Consider the following 15124-nt stretch of genomic DNA (forward strand, 5'->3'; position numbering starts at 1 on the left):
CACGGTAACGACCAACATTCCGCTGTCCACGACTCGGCGCTCGCTGATGTCGGGTTTAGCTTCATTGGAGTCAGCATGTGGGAGTCTTCGAAGTACGGAGTCCCTTGCGTAGCGCGGAACACTTCACGTCTCTTCGTATCCGGGGTCTTCGGCAAAGGGATCTTGCTTGGGTCTTCGCCGAGTGGTTTGAACTCGGCTACTCGGCTGTACACCTTCTTCGTTCCACCAGGGGCCTTCTCCAATCCAAACGCCACTCTCAGCTTCTTCTTCTATTGCCAGATCTCAGCTCCGCCACGGGTCAGACTCCAGTCGGACAGGATGAGGCTGTTTGGTCGGCTGTTGCACCGATATCCCATCGCCTTCAGCAGCAACACAGTTTCTTCCACCAACTGATTGATGTTGGCTGCACGCACCGGTTGAGTTAACGCAGGACCCAACATCGGCCACTTCGCCTGTGCCATCGCCACCGGCGCGAGCATCATCATCCATTCCGATCTCGTTCTCATCTCCTCGCCGAGTCGAGCCAACACTTTATTGGCGCTCGGCGTATCGGCGTTCCTCGTCGCTTTCGGAATAAGGGGCGGACGGTCCCCTTGAGCAACGCCATGTTCTTCTTCATCTTCTCTATCGTCCGCACCTTCGTCGAGTTTGGCAGATAAGTTGCGCTCGACAGGACGTGGGGCTCCCATGCGTCCCACCTGCAGCGTCAACTCCTCCACCTCGCCAAGTAGCTCGGCGGTAGTCTTCGTTTCTCCGAGCTCAGCGGTCTCGGCCTTCTCTTCATACTCTCATTCACTTGCATCTCCGTTCTCGCTCTCCTGGTCTTGGCCATCCTCGTCGAACTGGACGGTTCGTCCCACCTCCATCGTCATGGCGATGAGTCGTTGATCCGCCGGGTCCGACCCCGCGAGAGGCGATCCTCCAGCCGTCGCTGGGCTTCCGTCGCTCGGAGTTGCTGATCCCTTGACCATCTTCACTCTTCTCTTTCTCTTCTCTTCCTCTTAACTTGGTTAGCTGGCACCTATAAAAACAAGCACACACTCCTGTTCCCGGGTCGCGGCACCAGTTGTGGTGTAGTAGAACACACAAATACCGTCAGATGTGGATTCCTTACACAAACCACAACGAATCGCCGAGTTAGGTCGGCGGTTGTATGGCCTGCGCAGAGGGTGGTCCCCTCGCGGTCCGGCTCTTCCGGGACAGACGAGTGGCTCGCTTCCACTCGGTTCCGACTAACCAAGTCAGATCACTTCCGAGGCTCCGCCGAGTTTGGTTCGGCTGAGCTCGTTCACAACCCTGTGCCCTCCACCAAAGGATGGACGACGGCGCGCGAGCGCTTTTACAGGTCACTGAGCGCAGAGGCTGCTCAGCTAGAAGTGTTACGGCACCCGGGCTATCCGACGTACCGGCCCGCTGAGTATGCGGGGCTTTCTTTCGCGCGTAGCGAGACTTTGTCCTACCCGGACCGACCTAATCTCTTGGCGCTACCAGTCAATACCCTACAAGCTATGCCTCTCGAGTATTGACGGCAGGCATAATCCAGCCCTATGCAGGGACTTACCGGAAAAGTGTACACGTGTCTTGGACTAGGAAAATTCTGCTCTGTTATCTTCTGGGGAGCCCTTTCGGCTCACCCTATTTAATCCTATGCTTCTTATACAAATATCTAATGAAATGTAGTCGTTTCGGATCTCTACCGACCCTTCAGCTGAGTTCAGGCGACCGTTGAGCTCAGCGGCTATCCGGATAGCATATCCGGACAGATCGCCGAGTACTTACCGTGATCCTTTGTTCATAAGCTCTGGGTTATCAGACCGAGCCGATTCTTGACCTAAAGTAGGTTGGCGTATGGTCGAATCTGGAAATCCCTACACCACAAGCACCTAGCAATTTGCGCACACTGCCTCACAGCTGAGGCATGTTCTCGCTGTATGTATCGTACCGTGTTGCAAAGTGGCTCGTGAGTGCTTATGGGGAAGCCCGGTACCGCTTACCCGTAAATCGGACGTCCAAATTATTGGTGCTGCAATACACGATTTGACCCATCTTAATTACGGCCCAAAGTCCGAATTAAAAGTCCGATTTGACATGCAAAATCGAAGAAAGGCATTATACCAGTTTTAATAAGCCGACCTTCCTCGAGCTAAATAAGGCAGCAGTCTGACGGGGGTTGATAAATATGCAATTGGATGACCAAAAGCATATAAATAGCTAGATGTAGTCGGCCGAAATACTACTAACAGCTCTCACCAGCGGACCACTTTGGAATTAATGGAGGCAGGTCATTCACGAACAGAACATTCAACTGAATCATCTTGGGCTATTTTCTACTTTTTAGCACTAATTATGAGTAATACTACCCGTAAACGTCGAACATGGGCGTTCAATACAGCAGCATCGCTCAATAGAAAACAAAAACATCTTTCGAATTAAGGCCGTGTTCGGCTTGCAGGGGCAAATTCAGCTTGTTCGAAAATAAGCTAGAGCTGTGGAACAGTCGTTTTGTTAAGTAAAATAAAGATAAAATAAGTGATCGTGTTCCATCAGAAAAATACTGGATTTGAAGGCGCAAAGTTCAAAATTCAACCCAAAACTAAATTTTGAAACCAGTCGTTTGGAGCTATCCTGCTGGATGTCATTTTTTGTGTTTCTTAGCGGAATAAAGCTGGTTGAGACATTCCAGCTCTTTAATACCAATTACAGCTGGTTTTAGCTTAAATCGAACACGGCCTAAAAATTAAGCGTACATTTCGATTACAGATTATTCTGTAGTCCACACTCAAACAGCTGTAAAATAGGACAAATCCTTGGCTTGTTTGTGAGAAGAATTTATTATATTGGTAAGCTATTACCGGTAATATAAAGGATCCTGCCACATCACCCTGTCCTAAGCAGCCAGGCTGTATGGTAAACCGGAAATTACGTTTGCGAGCTCTGGAAATATAACTGTTGTTACTTTGCTGAATCGAACCTTGATGGCCAAAATGCTTACGCACGTGGGCAAGACTTATCACCAACCCGGAGCCACCAGTACGAGTAATACCATCGTAGCACTCCATCTTTGCATTGGCCATGAAGCAGAACCCAGACTTACCACGCCGACAAAGGCAGTTTCTGCTCACTCTTGTGGGGCTTTGCTTGTTGATACTCCTGCTGGATAGCTCCCTGCTCGATGGCGGCATCAAAGATTCGTTTGCAGCTAACTTGGACGATAAAACTGCCAATAACTCACTCAATAACGTACCGGTACCTGCGTGGGTACAATCAAACAGCGATACTGAAGTCCCTGTAGCTGACCGACTGCATCTGAGTCTGTTGCACGAAGCCTGTATCGCCAACAAAGACGCAGTGATATTGTGGCAGTTTGGGTCACCTCGAGACGGTCACCAACGGCAAAATGCAACGGCAGACAATGACTACGAGCTCATCAACCGCAACGACTCGAACCTACTCGAAAAGCTAAAACAGTGTCCCGACGTGGACATTTTCTTACCACTTGGACTGCGTGGAAACGGATACTGCGAGGATGCAGTAGCATACGCCAAGTGTACGTACCTTTACTGCGGGTCGGATGCCCTTGACATCATCCTAACAATATTACTCTGCATAGACCTCGACTCACGATTGCTCCCGATGTGGGCTCTGGAAATTAAGCTTTATGACGATTCACTTGGACGAGAAGTGGACTACTTCGATTTGTGTTCCAAGACGCCAATGGTTTTCTTCAATCATTACTGGAACGGCGTTCCGGAATCTCCACGCTGGCCAAAGGATAAACCGCTCTTCTTGATGCCGAACATTGAGATGTTTGAGCTCACAGCTGCGCACTTTTGGAGAGTCGACGTTGTACTGTGCAAGACCCACGTATGCTACGACAGAGTGACGCGCTGGTACAGCGAAAACGGCAGTCCACGCAACGTCAAAGTATTTTACACGAAGCACACGTCATCCGACCAGGCAGAATTTGCACGACAGCGTCAAGGCAGCAATTCTATTGCTCCAAAAGACTGCTCCAGTGTGAAATTTATCCACACGGCTGGCTCCAGTGTCTGGAAAGGTACGCGACAGCTTGTCGACTGCTGGATTCTGTCACCGGGGATGCTTCCATTGGACGTCTATATCGACGACAGCGCGTCCCCACACTCGTTAAACCGTGCTCGCAGTCCTGTCCAATTCAAGCACGGTATGTTGGAGCCTCAAGACTTTAACAAGTTGATAGCCGAATCGGCCTTCTTTATGTGTCCAAGTCGAATTGAGGGCTACGGTCACTACCTTAACCAAGCGCGGGCATCGGGGGGAGTGGTGGTAACCACAAACTTTCCCGCAATGAACGAACTGATCCTATCGAGTGAAATGGGGTTTTGATACCAACGGAATCTGAGCGTCACCCGAAGATGCTTCTTGGCGGTAACTACGAAGGTGAACGAGGACTGAACGACACTGAGGAATTGTTGGCTACGTTTAACTCAAGTGGGTTATGCAATGCTGTCCAACACTTCATATCATCGACAACCACCGAGCAACGCGCAGCCATGGGCGCCAACAGTATCACGAAGACACGAAATTCTTTGCACAATCGATGCATAAATTACGCCAGTTCACCCGAAACTAATCGTAAAATACGAAAAATTCCCTACAACTTAGCTGGTCTATCATGGCTACCCTGTAGTCGGTTCGTCGCGGAAATACTTGCGAGGTGCACTGGAAATGATCTCCTCGCTGTCTTCCGCGTGGTTTTCACTGGCCTGTTGTCTCGCCAGGACGCGCAAATCAAGCATCGCTCGCTCAAAGAACTTGGTGTCTTTGTGGTACTGTAACCGAGCATTTTTCCCCATTTCTCTCCGCTTTTCAACGCTCACGTCGTTGAGTAGATGTTCTACCGTTTTACACAAGTCATTGGTGCTGAATTGGGCCACCATACCGGGCACATCTCTCAGTCCCAAGCCCTTTTTACTCCTTCCGCCCAAGAATATATTACGGTCGTGCCGAGGTCTGGACGGTACTCGCAGTCCCATGTCGTCGTTCTGGATCAACTCCTTCATGGGATCTAGGTCGGTAGTGATAATGACCCCACCAGAGGCCCGTGCCTGGTTCATGTAGTGTCCGTAGCCTTCCATTTGACTAGGACACAAGAAATAGGCGCTTTCCGCAATCGCCTTACTGAATGTAGTGGCGTCTACCTCATCTGTCGTGAGTCGAATTTGACTCTTAGGAATATGGTTATTGTATGTACCCTTGAACATTCCTTCGTATGCCCAATTGTGGATATACAGGTCCAGAGGCGGGAAGTTTGGGCGCGATAGCCAGCACTCGATTACTTGTCGCGTACCTTTCCAGTAGCTGCCACCGACTGTGTGAATAAACTTGACATCACTGAAGTTTTTCGGCGCGACTTGGTCGCCCAGCACACGTCGCGCGTAGCTGGCTTGGTCGGACGAGGTGTGTTTGGTGTATAGCACCTTAGTATCGTGCGGATTGCCTTGTTGTTCGTACCATTTCTTCACACGTTCCTCACAGATACGCGTCTTGCATAACACCGCGTCAGCGCGCCACAAATGGGTCTCGTCGAGTTCCCACATCTCGATATTAAGCATCAAGTACATCTTTTTCCCTCGAGGCCATTGCGGAGACGACGGAATTTCTTCCCAGTAGTGCTGGAAGAAGAGCATTGGTGTCTTTGGACACAGATCGAAGTAGTCGACGTCACGTCCTGACTCGGGATCGTGCATCTTCTTTGTCAGCGCCCATAGTGGCAGTGTTCTAGTGTGCAAGTACTTGGTGTACGCCATCGTGTCCTCACAATATCCGTTGTTCCTCACTCCTGACGGTAGGAACAAGTCCACGTCGGGACATTGTTTCAATTTCTGTAACAAATCCGGGTCGTCTTCCTTGATTAACGTGGCTACATTGTGCTCTTCGTCGTCTTGCGAAGGCCCTGGAGCGCCGAATTCCCATGAAACAATCGCGTCTTTGTGTGTGATGCACGCGCCGTGTAGCAGACTCAAGTGGTACAAGTCTGCGGGCGCCACTTCGTCGCTGGCATTGGTTCTGGACGTGTTCTGGAGCGCCAGCAGCTCTTCCAGTGACACGGTGGCGTCTTGTTGCGGCTCTCCAGCTCCACTTGAGCCATTGTAAAGCTCTGTGTTGTACTGACGCTGATGCAGCAGCTGCTGCACCCCCAGCGATGCGTTGGACGGCGCCACATGCCGGAGTTTTGGCTGAAAGTCGAGCGTTGCGGCTTCCAGGATCAGCGCGAGTAGACCTGTGGCGAGTAGAAGCGCCAGGATGCCACGGATCCACGGGTTGGGCGCGGATCGCGTGCTGGTCGACGAGCTATTGCTGTTCATCGTCCTGCCTGGAGACGTGGGGCGCGAGAGTGACGCTGGACACGAGGGATAGTCGACCGGATTGTGGACTCTGCGACTATCATCGTTAAAATCTCGCTGTACGGCTTCAGCCGGTAGAATTAGATGCATGGGACTGGGTTTGCCACTGTCCCATGCAGCTTGTCCTGATAGAAATGCGGCTATTGCTGCTAAACGTGAGCTAAAATGGCGCAGAGACGATGAATTAGGCAGAGGTGGCTACAAAACCAGTGGGACCAAGCTTGAGGATGAAGCGGTTAGGTGGTGCATGAGACGGGCCAGATTTGGAATTGCGTGTTTGTAAGCGGCTAGAATTGAAAATTTAGGATTCCTGTGAGCCACCTTACAGTATTTGTGCAATGGAACCACTTTGATGTGAGATTTTGTGTGCGTGGGGCTGTGAAAAGACAACCTGTGATCGCACTCCATTTCCCAAGTGGCGAACGTCAGTTTTTTCTTGATAACTGCCGAGCGCTTCCGTTTTTGGCCAACGAATGCAAGACGTTGCAGGTTGTAAATAATGTGTTAGACGAGCTCGTGTTAGTCCTCATTCTTCCTCCACAATGAGGTCCGTAAACCTCTTGGAAGCGGATTTCCTATCTCGCGTGCATCGCCCAATCCACAAAATGTGTGGATTCCACACTCCGTTCAAAAGTCTCAACCATGTGACAGAGCAGTATCTGATTCCATCTTCCATTCGTCCAAAATCTTCTGATTCCGCCACAATAGCTCAACTGTCGTGATGATCGCTCCGCTGCCGCGTGCTCGCGCTGGTAGCGTGAGCTCCACGCACCACAACTCTCTACGGGTGTTATTAGGCGTGCTAGTAGCTATTGCATTGGGTGCGCTGGCGTTGGAGCTCTCGTTCGTTACCCCAGACACTATAACTACCGAACCAGAAAAGAATCAGGACATTCTCCATGTTCTGGACGCCGCTGCAGCCGCTGAAGACTCGGACAAACCACCCACAGGTGCCGACGCTTTCTATCCAGACGAAGTATTCGACATTGACTGGAGTCAGCGTATCAAGGAGAGCGACATCCTACATGAAGCGGCGCTGCATCGTGGCTGTGTCAAGCACAAGATGAGCGTAATCTCGTGGAAATTCGGCGAGGCGGGAGAGAACGAGACTCAGAATCTGATGCACGTGATGAATGAGAGCGATCCGCAGCTGCTTGGCAAGCTGCGTCAATGTCCAGACGTGGATATATTCCTTCCTGAAGGTCTGCGTTCGTTCGGATACTGCGAAGACGCCGCTGCATACACGAAATGTACGTCCGATGACAAGGAATATTCTACTTTAGAATATTAGTAACTTTTTTTTTCGTAAGTTTTGAAAGCAAGAATGCTGCCGCGGTGGGCATTAGAGCACCAGTTTCAAGACGAAGCGAGGAGCCGGAACACCTCATACCATGAGTTGTGTCCCAATACCCCGATGATTTTTTTTAATCACTATTGGGAGGAATTACCCGATGCTCCGGACTGGCCAGCAGCTAAACCGCTGTATTTGATGCCCAACATGGAAATGTACGAGCTCGAGAGTGAACACTACTGGAGAGCAGACGTAATTCTGTGCAAAACGGCGCTCTGTGCTCGATATCTGAGGAAATGGTTCAAGCAAGAGGGAAATCCGCGAGGAACCAGAGTACTGTACACCCGCCACACGACCTCTAATTTAGCATTAACGTACAAAAGTCAATTAACCGCAAGCGAGAGGCAAGCGAGACCCGAGAAAAACTTCTCGGACGTGACGTTCCTACACACAGCAGGCACCAGTATCCAGAAGGGGACACGCCAAGTACTGGACTGTTGGCTGACTCGACCAGACTTTCCTCGACTGGAGCTACACATGGCGCAAGATCTTTTCGACGGCGCGTTTAAGACGAGATATGCCAGGAGGATAGACAAGAGTAGGAACGTCGCTCTACACACTGGACGACTGGAACCGGCAGAGTTCGGACGGCTTATCACCGACGCGGCGTACTTTATGTGTCCGAGTCTACAGGAAGGTTACGGTCACTACATTAACCAAGCACGATCCTCTCGTGCCCTGATATTTACGACGGATATACCGCCGATGAACGAGTTGATCACGCCGTCGTCTGGCGCGTTAATTCGAGCGAGAGCCATCGCACACGAACCGCAATTTTTAGGTGGGAAATCCAAGAAGGAGCACGCGCTGAGAGGCGTCCCGGGCTTCGTCGCCGACTTCGGTGGACGCTCGGTATGCAACGCTGTGACCAAGTTACTGCAGACCACGACACCCGAAGAACGCGCCGAACGCGCAGACAGGGCCTTGCAGCAATACTACTTCGACACGGTCTTCTTCGCTCAAAAGATGCAGGAACTGCATGACTTTGCACGTGCTCACAGCCATCTCGGCCGTCTACATGGCGTGTTAAGACGACGTGAAGACACGCCCTTACCGTCCGAGCAATGAAGAACTAGATAGCTGAATGGTGTGGCGTGGCCGGTTTTGAACATGTCGGTAATAAAGAGACGTTGTAGCAAGTTTAGAACTTTTGGAGAATAATTGGGGTGCTTGCTTGAAAATGTATCAAATGATAAAAAAGACTGGTATCCACGCTCTGAAAGGCAAGTATCAGACTTGGCTCGTATTCGGGCCTAAAACACGAATTGTCATTTTGCGTATGCCCTGCATATCTTTCGGCTACGAAGTAATAAATACGTATTTAGCTTTCCGAAGCTATTTGGTTTTTATTTTAGTTTTGCGAAACTATCTTTTTCTTTTGGGAACGATCCGTTGTTGTCCGTGTCTGTCGCTCGACAGACCCGACCGAGGCTCTTGTATCATGGATATTATGATGCGTCTTAAAGGCGCTGGCTTCTCGGCAATCGCCAACGCATTTCGCGAGCGTGAGAAGAGACTTGGAGGCGGGTTGCCACTTCTCGACTTTGTGGAGATCGTGCTACCAGGTTTACCACGCGTAAAGACAGCAGAGGAGAAAACTGCCACTGTAAGTGCTCTCGTCGATCTCTTCGAAGATATCGACATCAACGGAGATGGGGTCATGGAATTTGATGAGTTCACAAGCTTTTGTGTCGATGCCGGTATGGTCGCTTCTCGAGCACAAGGTGCCACTCTCAAGCATCGTTACGAACGAGATACCAAACATGCTCTTAAAACGAGTGCCATTACTGCACCAGTGTCGAACGCTGCCTCTCATACCTCTACAAACGCTACCTCCTCTCCGAATCCAGTTAGTAATTGGATTGAAAAGCTGAAATGGTCTGCCAGTTTTCGTATGTTTCTCGTAGTGGAGAATGCAGCTCGATCCGTGAAGATTTTCACGAGTGAGGGCAAATTTGTGACTGAAGTGTATGTGACAAATGAAAGGCAAACCCAGACAAATGCAAATGTTACTGTAACATCAACACCCGTAGTAACTAGCCCCATGAACGACGTCCTTCTTGTCGGTGATGGCGTCGCTTTCGTGACGCCTACAAGTGTCGCCCCTCCGTCAGCTTCCAGTGTTTCGATCTTAGATGCAGTTTTTATTCATCGCTTTATGTGGCTTGGTGTGAGTACGACAGATTTCGCTATTTCATTTTACGATATGAACGATGCACGGAAGCCAACGTCAACATCGAATACTTCACCTGGCACGATTTATGAATTATTGAAAAATGCAGGTATTACAACTAATACAGCGCAGAGGATGCTACGCTTCTGCGAGTCTTCCGCGCTGCTGTTGGGCTCAGGAAACGATTTTATTGTGAATATCTGGAAAGTTGTGGACGCCGAGACGAAATTTCTCTGGCGACGTCTCTCGGTCCACGCTGACTTGGTCATGGACGCGCTGGAGATCCCTGTACACGACTTGTTGGTAACGTGTGATCTTCGCCACACTATTCAGCTCTGGGACATCACAGATGGCCGCAACCGCGGCGCTCTAATGGCCCACGGACGCGGCGTTCGGCAACTTTGTTACTCGGAACATCACGATCTTTTGCTTAGCGCCGGTTTTGAATTCGAGGCACTGGCTTGGGATTTAGGCTCTAGACAAGTTGCTCTTAAACTGTCGGGACATCGAGCGCCACTAGTTGGCGTGCAACTCGCTCTTTTCCAGACTGAACGCGCTATAACTGCAGATAGCGACGGTGTGTTTAAGGTCTGGGACATCACCAGAGGCCACGCGAGCTCGACAAATGCCAGTATTTCGCAAGCTGTACAGCTCGAATCCATCGACTTGGGAGTACCTTCAGTACACGTCGAGCCCATTTCGTTCGCTACGTTGCATCCGTATAGTCGAGATATGTGGGTTGCCACTTCTGGGAGCTGTACCCTGCAACGTCTTCGCAGTGTTCGAGTGCAACAATTTGATGAAGTTCCTCTACGTGCCTTTTATCATTCTTCTGCTAATAAATTCGTGGTAGTAGCTGGCTCCGTTTGTAGCTTATGGGATGGCAAAACTGGCTCTTGTACTGAAGAGTTCGCACATGTGGGAAATGTGGCTACGACTGGAGGATCAAAGAAAGACTCGGCCACTACTCCACCTTCAGACTCGGCGTCTAGACCGTCGGATCATAGCGCTCATAACGAGGCAGGGACCGAGTTATTAACGTGCACACTCGACGCTAAGTGCAGGAAGTTGATCGTCATGTCGGAACAAGGAGCTCTCAGCGTGTTTAATTGCCAGAATTTCGTGCTAATGCGGCAATGTCAGGAATCTTTTTTATCGAAAATTCGAGTACCACGCCGAAAAACTATCGCGGGAAAAAATCCTGCGATGAATTCCGCGTCCTCCTGTGCTGTTGTGGGTCTGCACTACTGCTCGGAAAATAAACTTATCATTGTGACAGACGCGGGGACGAGTGCCATTACCGTGATTGACGATAATTCGAACCAAGATTCGTCGAAAGGAATTGGCATTCTTCGACGACTTATCAACATTCCTGGTGGCATTTCCTCGAGTGCGTATAGTTTCCATCCATCGATAATTGCGACCGTGGGCGCTGATTCTGAGGGGATGAGGATTTCGCTCTGGGATTTCGAAACTTTTGCTCATCTGGGCAATTGCCGGTATGATGACGATGAAAATTTCGCGAAATCGACCAAAGATGGCTACACTTTAACTATCCAGACGTTGGAGTTCTGGGATGAGTTTCCTGTTGTTATGGCTGGCGACTCAATCGGTGGCGTGTATTTCTTCGCAGTTACCCCTTTGTTACACGCTTATACGGGGAAATTGTTGCATGCATTTATTAACGACCATGATAGCAATGTTCGACAAATTCAAAACAAATCTCGAAATATGCAAGAAAGTATACCTGAAGATGAAAATGACGGTGAAAAGGTACAAAAAGCTGATGTAACAAAGGAAGCGGCGGAGGCTGCAGCCCGGAAACTTTTGCTGCACTCGAAAAAGCGTAAAAACGCTTTAACGACGAAACCCGTGGTAATACCCGAGCCAGAAAAGAAATCGCCCATGGAAAGTGCTTCTGCCGTGACGTGTATCAAGGTGGTTTTTGACGAAGATGCAAATCGGCATTTACTTTTTGTGGGCGACGAGCAAGGTTCTATAGCAATTTGGGACCCAACTGTGATGATACAACGGTTGTCACTGGCGAAGATCCCAGAGATCAAGTGCAAATATTTGCGTCGTGGATACCAACCAAAAGCCATGTTTTTTCGTGATTTTCTCAAAGATACAAGTGGCGTGGATGGGAGTTTGCCGAGCCGCGAGAAACACCGACAAGCTGTTAGTCATGGATCTTCGAAAGATTGGAGAGGGGCGATGCTTCTGGGAGAAGATATGGAACATATGAACGTTCGTGCGTCACACACAGATCTGAAAAAACTTTCGCGCCGTCGGCAAGAAACTCGAGGACCACGTACCGCTTTGAAACTTCCCGTACCGCAACAGACAAAAAACTTGCCACGTGCTCATGCGAAAGAAACCGCGGTGGTAAATGCTGTCGCAGCGGCGAAATTTCTACTACGCAAAGGATCAACTGCTACTTTGTCGACACGCCGCACGTCTCGAGCTTTAAATATGCCTCAAAATGCATCAGAGTCGACAAAGGCGTGGCCGGGTAGTTCGTGCTACGAAACTTCCCTCGAGATGTGACGCTTGTTCGACGTTGGCAAGCTCATACCGACGCACTTACCAGCTTGGAGATCAGTCGACATCCAAATATTGTGGTAACGTGTGGAATGGATATGAGGGTTTTTGTGTGGGACTGGGAAGGGGCCTGTTTAGGCAAATTATTCGATCCGGAAAATCAGGGGCAATGGCCGTGGCGTTTCCGAAAAGATAACGCAACTCGAACGAAAGAGCGGGATTTCCTCGTACAAGAATTGTTGCAGCAACTGGAAAGATCGCCGGCTGAAAAAATGGAACTCCGTCGCCAGTCGCTGTACGCCCAACACGTGGGTCGCCGAAATGTGAACGAACTGCGTAACGTCAACACTATGTTATTGGAACACATTATCAGCAAAAATCCCGAGATTAAGTTGCTGGAACAGGAAATTCACGACAAAAAGACACAAGTTGATAGTGCAGCGAACGGTAAAACTACAAAGATGCAGCTAAAACCCGAGATTTTTCGAACGTTGAAGAAAACGAATGCAATTATTACACCGAGACAAACGTTGCGTTTGCAGAGTTTAAACCAACTTGGTTCTGTTCCTCACGAGGAACTATCGAGACGGAAAGCGTCAGTCTTGCAGAGTGAACAACCCGCGTTCATGGAGTCGGGAGATCTCAAGATGGACAAGACTTATCTCGAGAACGAGCTGTCGATTGCGTGCCCAACAGCTTCTTCGCCGTTGCTTCGACCGAATCGTGACGGGGACGTGAAGCAACAGATCCAGAAGGAGTATCAACTAGCTCAACAAGCCATTGCCACTCGTGCAACTCTGACACGGAAAGCTCGAGAGATGTACAGCAACATGGAAGGCGTTCGAACGCGTCATAGTATACGTCGACCTGACACTAGTAGCCAAGACGTAGAGTCGCTGGAAGTGTCGGATTTCTTAAAGCAACATTTTGCGCCATCAGTGCTTGCAATTCGGCCACAAACAGCGCCGGCTCGTGGTCTAAAACTTAGCAAGAGTGAAGGTCACGTTGGTTTACGTCATCAGATAGAAGATGCTCCGTTGCAACTGCAAATTTCCGCTTCTGAAAGCACTTTTCAGTCAATTGAAAGCTCGTTATCTAACGACTCAGTGGCAAGGAAATTAAGCAACATTTCATTTGCTGGTCGTCGCAGAAGTTCTCTTGACGAGTTTTACAAGGAGGAATATCATCGCTATCGTCAAGATAGAGAACTCAATCTTAGCGTCCCCGAGGAGGTGGCAGTGGATGGAGAGAAGCAGCTGAGGCCGCTGCAAAAATTGCACGGGATCAACGAAATCATTGATAAAGCTCACGGATATTGCATCGATGCTCAGTCGACAAGACCCGGCACAGCTCCGGTAGGAACTCGACGTAACAGCGTGTTGTTAACAGAGTCCTCTAGTGAACATCTTAAAGAGCTCAACGATGCCAATGCTGTAGTATTGCGTCAGCATCTAGAGACTACCAAGCATCGCATGCAAGAGGCCTTACGGGACGGTAAGCGGCCTCACCGCCAAAACTTAAGGAAAATGCGGCAACAAGCGCTCGAGCAACAGCAAAAACGCCGAATGCACAGCTACTTGCAACAGAAACGACGTGAGCTCACTACGAACATAGGGAACGTGTTCAAAGGTCTGCAAACCTCTCAAGGGCCGGAACATGAACACGAAGAAGCAGAGCTATCGCCAAAACAGGACCACAAAACAAAGGACAAGAACGCGAAGCCACATATGCTGTCAGCCAAGAAGAGTTTCGGCATATACAGCGTGTCGGAAGTCATGTCGGTCATCCGGTTGTTCTGGTCCATGGACGCGGACGGCTCGGGAAACATCTCGATGGCAGAGTTGCAACAATTCAAGTCTGTATTTGAAAAATTAGGTTTCTCCAACATTGGCGCCGTTTTCCAAACGATTGACGCAAATGGGGATGGGCAAGTTTCTCTGCGCGAATTGCTGGCAACTTGCTTTCATTTTGCCTCAAAAGAGCAGATCGACTCCATGTTGCAACTTGCAAAAGTGGGCAGTGTACGTTCTTTTCTCTTGGGTGTTGATGAGACGGATCAGGACGGAGAATCCTCGTCGTCACCGTTTGCTAATGCTGCAGACAAACTCGAACCAAGGCAGAGAAACGAATTAATGGCAATTTTCCGCGTGTTCGACCACAACGGAGACGGTGGCGTGAGTATGCAGGAAATCATGGAGGCGTTACGGGTCGACGATGACGATGTGATGGCAGCCGTCATGACTAAAGAGCGTGGGAAACCAGGAAATCGAGTTTCGGAGCCGGTGGTTTCGAGCGGACTCACACGCGAGGACGTGGAGTTGATCTACAGCGAGTTCGATCGCGATAAGGACGCCACGTTAGACTTTAATGAGTTCGTCGCTGTCATGGCGAACCTCTACCCGAACAGGCCGATTTTGCTTCGGTAACAATTTAATAATTTGCATTTGCCAATGCCACAATGATAACATCCCTCTACCCGGTGACAGAGATAAGCTACACGAAATGTCGTCTCATATAATGTAATACATTGTGCTAAAGCTGACGGGTATATCAGCCATAGACTGGAATAAGCGTGGTTCGCAACACGGACAAGCAGTTACCGTGGGATCAACAGAGAACCAGAGGTTGGAATAAATATCGATAAAACAGCAATTGCATTATCCTTCTAGTGGC

At 49.6% G+C, this 15124-nt stretch overlaps 5 protein-coding genes across 5 annotated transcripts; 4 read left to right on the forward strand and 1 right to left on the reverse strand.

The window, feature by feature from the left end:
• Positions 1 to 3789: 3789 nt before the first annotated feature.
• PITG_19858 (uncharacterized protein) lies at positions 3790 to 4612 on the forward strand (the record flags this gene model as incomplete). The annotated part of the gene is made up of 3 exons (XM_002896073.1): positions 3790 to 4302; positions 4395 to 4487; positions 4547 to 4612. The coding sequence occupies 3 exons, from the start codon at positions 3790 to 3792 to the stop codon at positions 4610 to 4612; spliced, it is 672 nt and encodes a 223-aa protein (XP_002896119.1).
• PITG_19859 (uncharacterized protein) lies at positions 4568 to 6347 on the reverse strand (the record flags this gene model as incomplete). Its single annotated transcript, XM_002896074.1, has 1 exon — positions 4568 to 6347. One exon carries the CDS (start codon positions 6345 to 6347, stop codon positions 4659 to 4661), a length of 1689 nt encoding a protein of 562 aa, XP_002896120.1.
• A 600-nt stretch (positions 6348 to 6947) lies between these two features.
• PITG_19860 (uncharacterized protein) lies at positions 6948 to 8876 on the forward strand (the record flags this gene model as incomplete). Its single annotated transcript, XM_002896075.1, has 2 exons — positions 6948 to 7636; positions 7856 to 8876. The coding sequence occupies 2 exons, from the start codon at positions 7108 to 7110 to the stop codon at positions 8803 to 8805; spliced, it is 1479 nt and encodes a 492-aa protein (XP_002896121.1).
• A 311-nt stretch (positions 8877 to 9187) lies between these two features.
• PITG_19861 (uncharacterized protein) lies at positions 9188 to 12457 on the forward strand (the record flags this gene model as incomplete). The annotated part of the gene is made up of 4 exons (XM_002896076.1): positions 9188 to 9907; positions 10043 to 11300; positions 11608 to 11675; positions 11708 to 12457. 4 exons carry the CDS (start codon positions 9188 to 9190, stop codon positions 12455 to 12457), a joined length of 2796 nt encoding a protein of 931 aa, XP_002896122.1.
• A 119-nt stretch (positions 12458 to 12576) lies between these two features.
• PITG_19862 (uncharacterized protein) lies at positions 12577 to 15021 on the forward strand (the record flags this gene model as incomplete). The annotated part of the gene is made up of 3 exons (XM_002896077.1): positions 12577 to 14472; positions 14572 to 14873; positions 15006 to 15021. The coding sequence occupies 3 exons, from the start codon at positions 12724 to 12726 to the stop codon at positions 15019 to 15021; spliced, it is 2067 nt and encodes a 688-aa protein (XP_002896123.1).
• Positions 15022 to 15124: the final 103 nt, after the last annotated feature.

Source organism: Phytophthora infestans, genomic scaffold (genome assembly GCF_000142945.1).
Source record: "Phytophthora infestans T30-4 supercont1.105 genomic scaffold, whole genome shotgun sequence".
NCBI classification, from domain to species: Eukaryota; Oomycota; class Peronosporomycetes; order Peronosporales; family Peronosporaceae; genus Phytophthora; species Phytophthora infestans.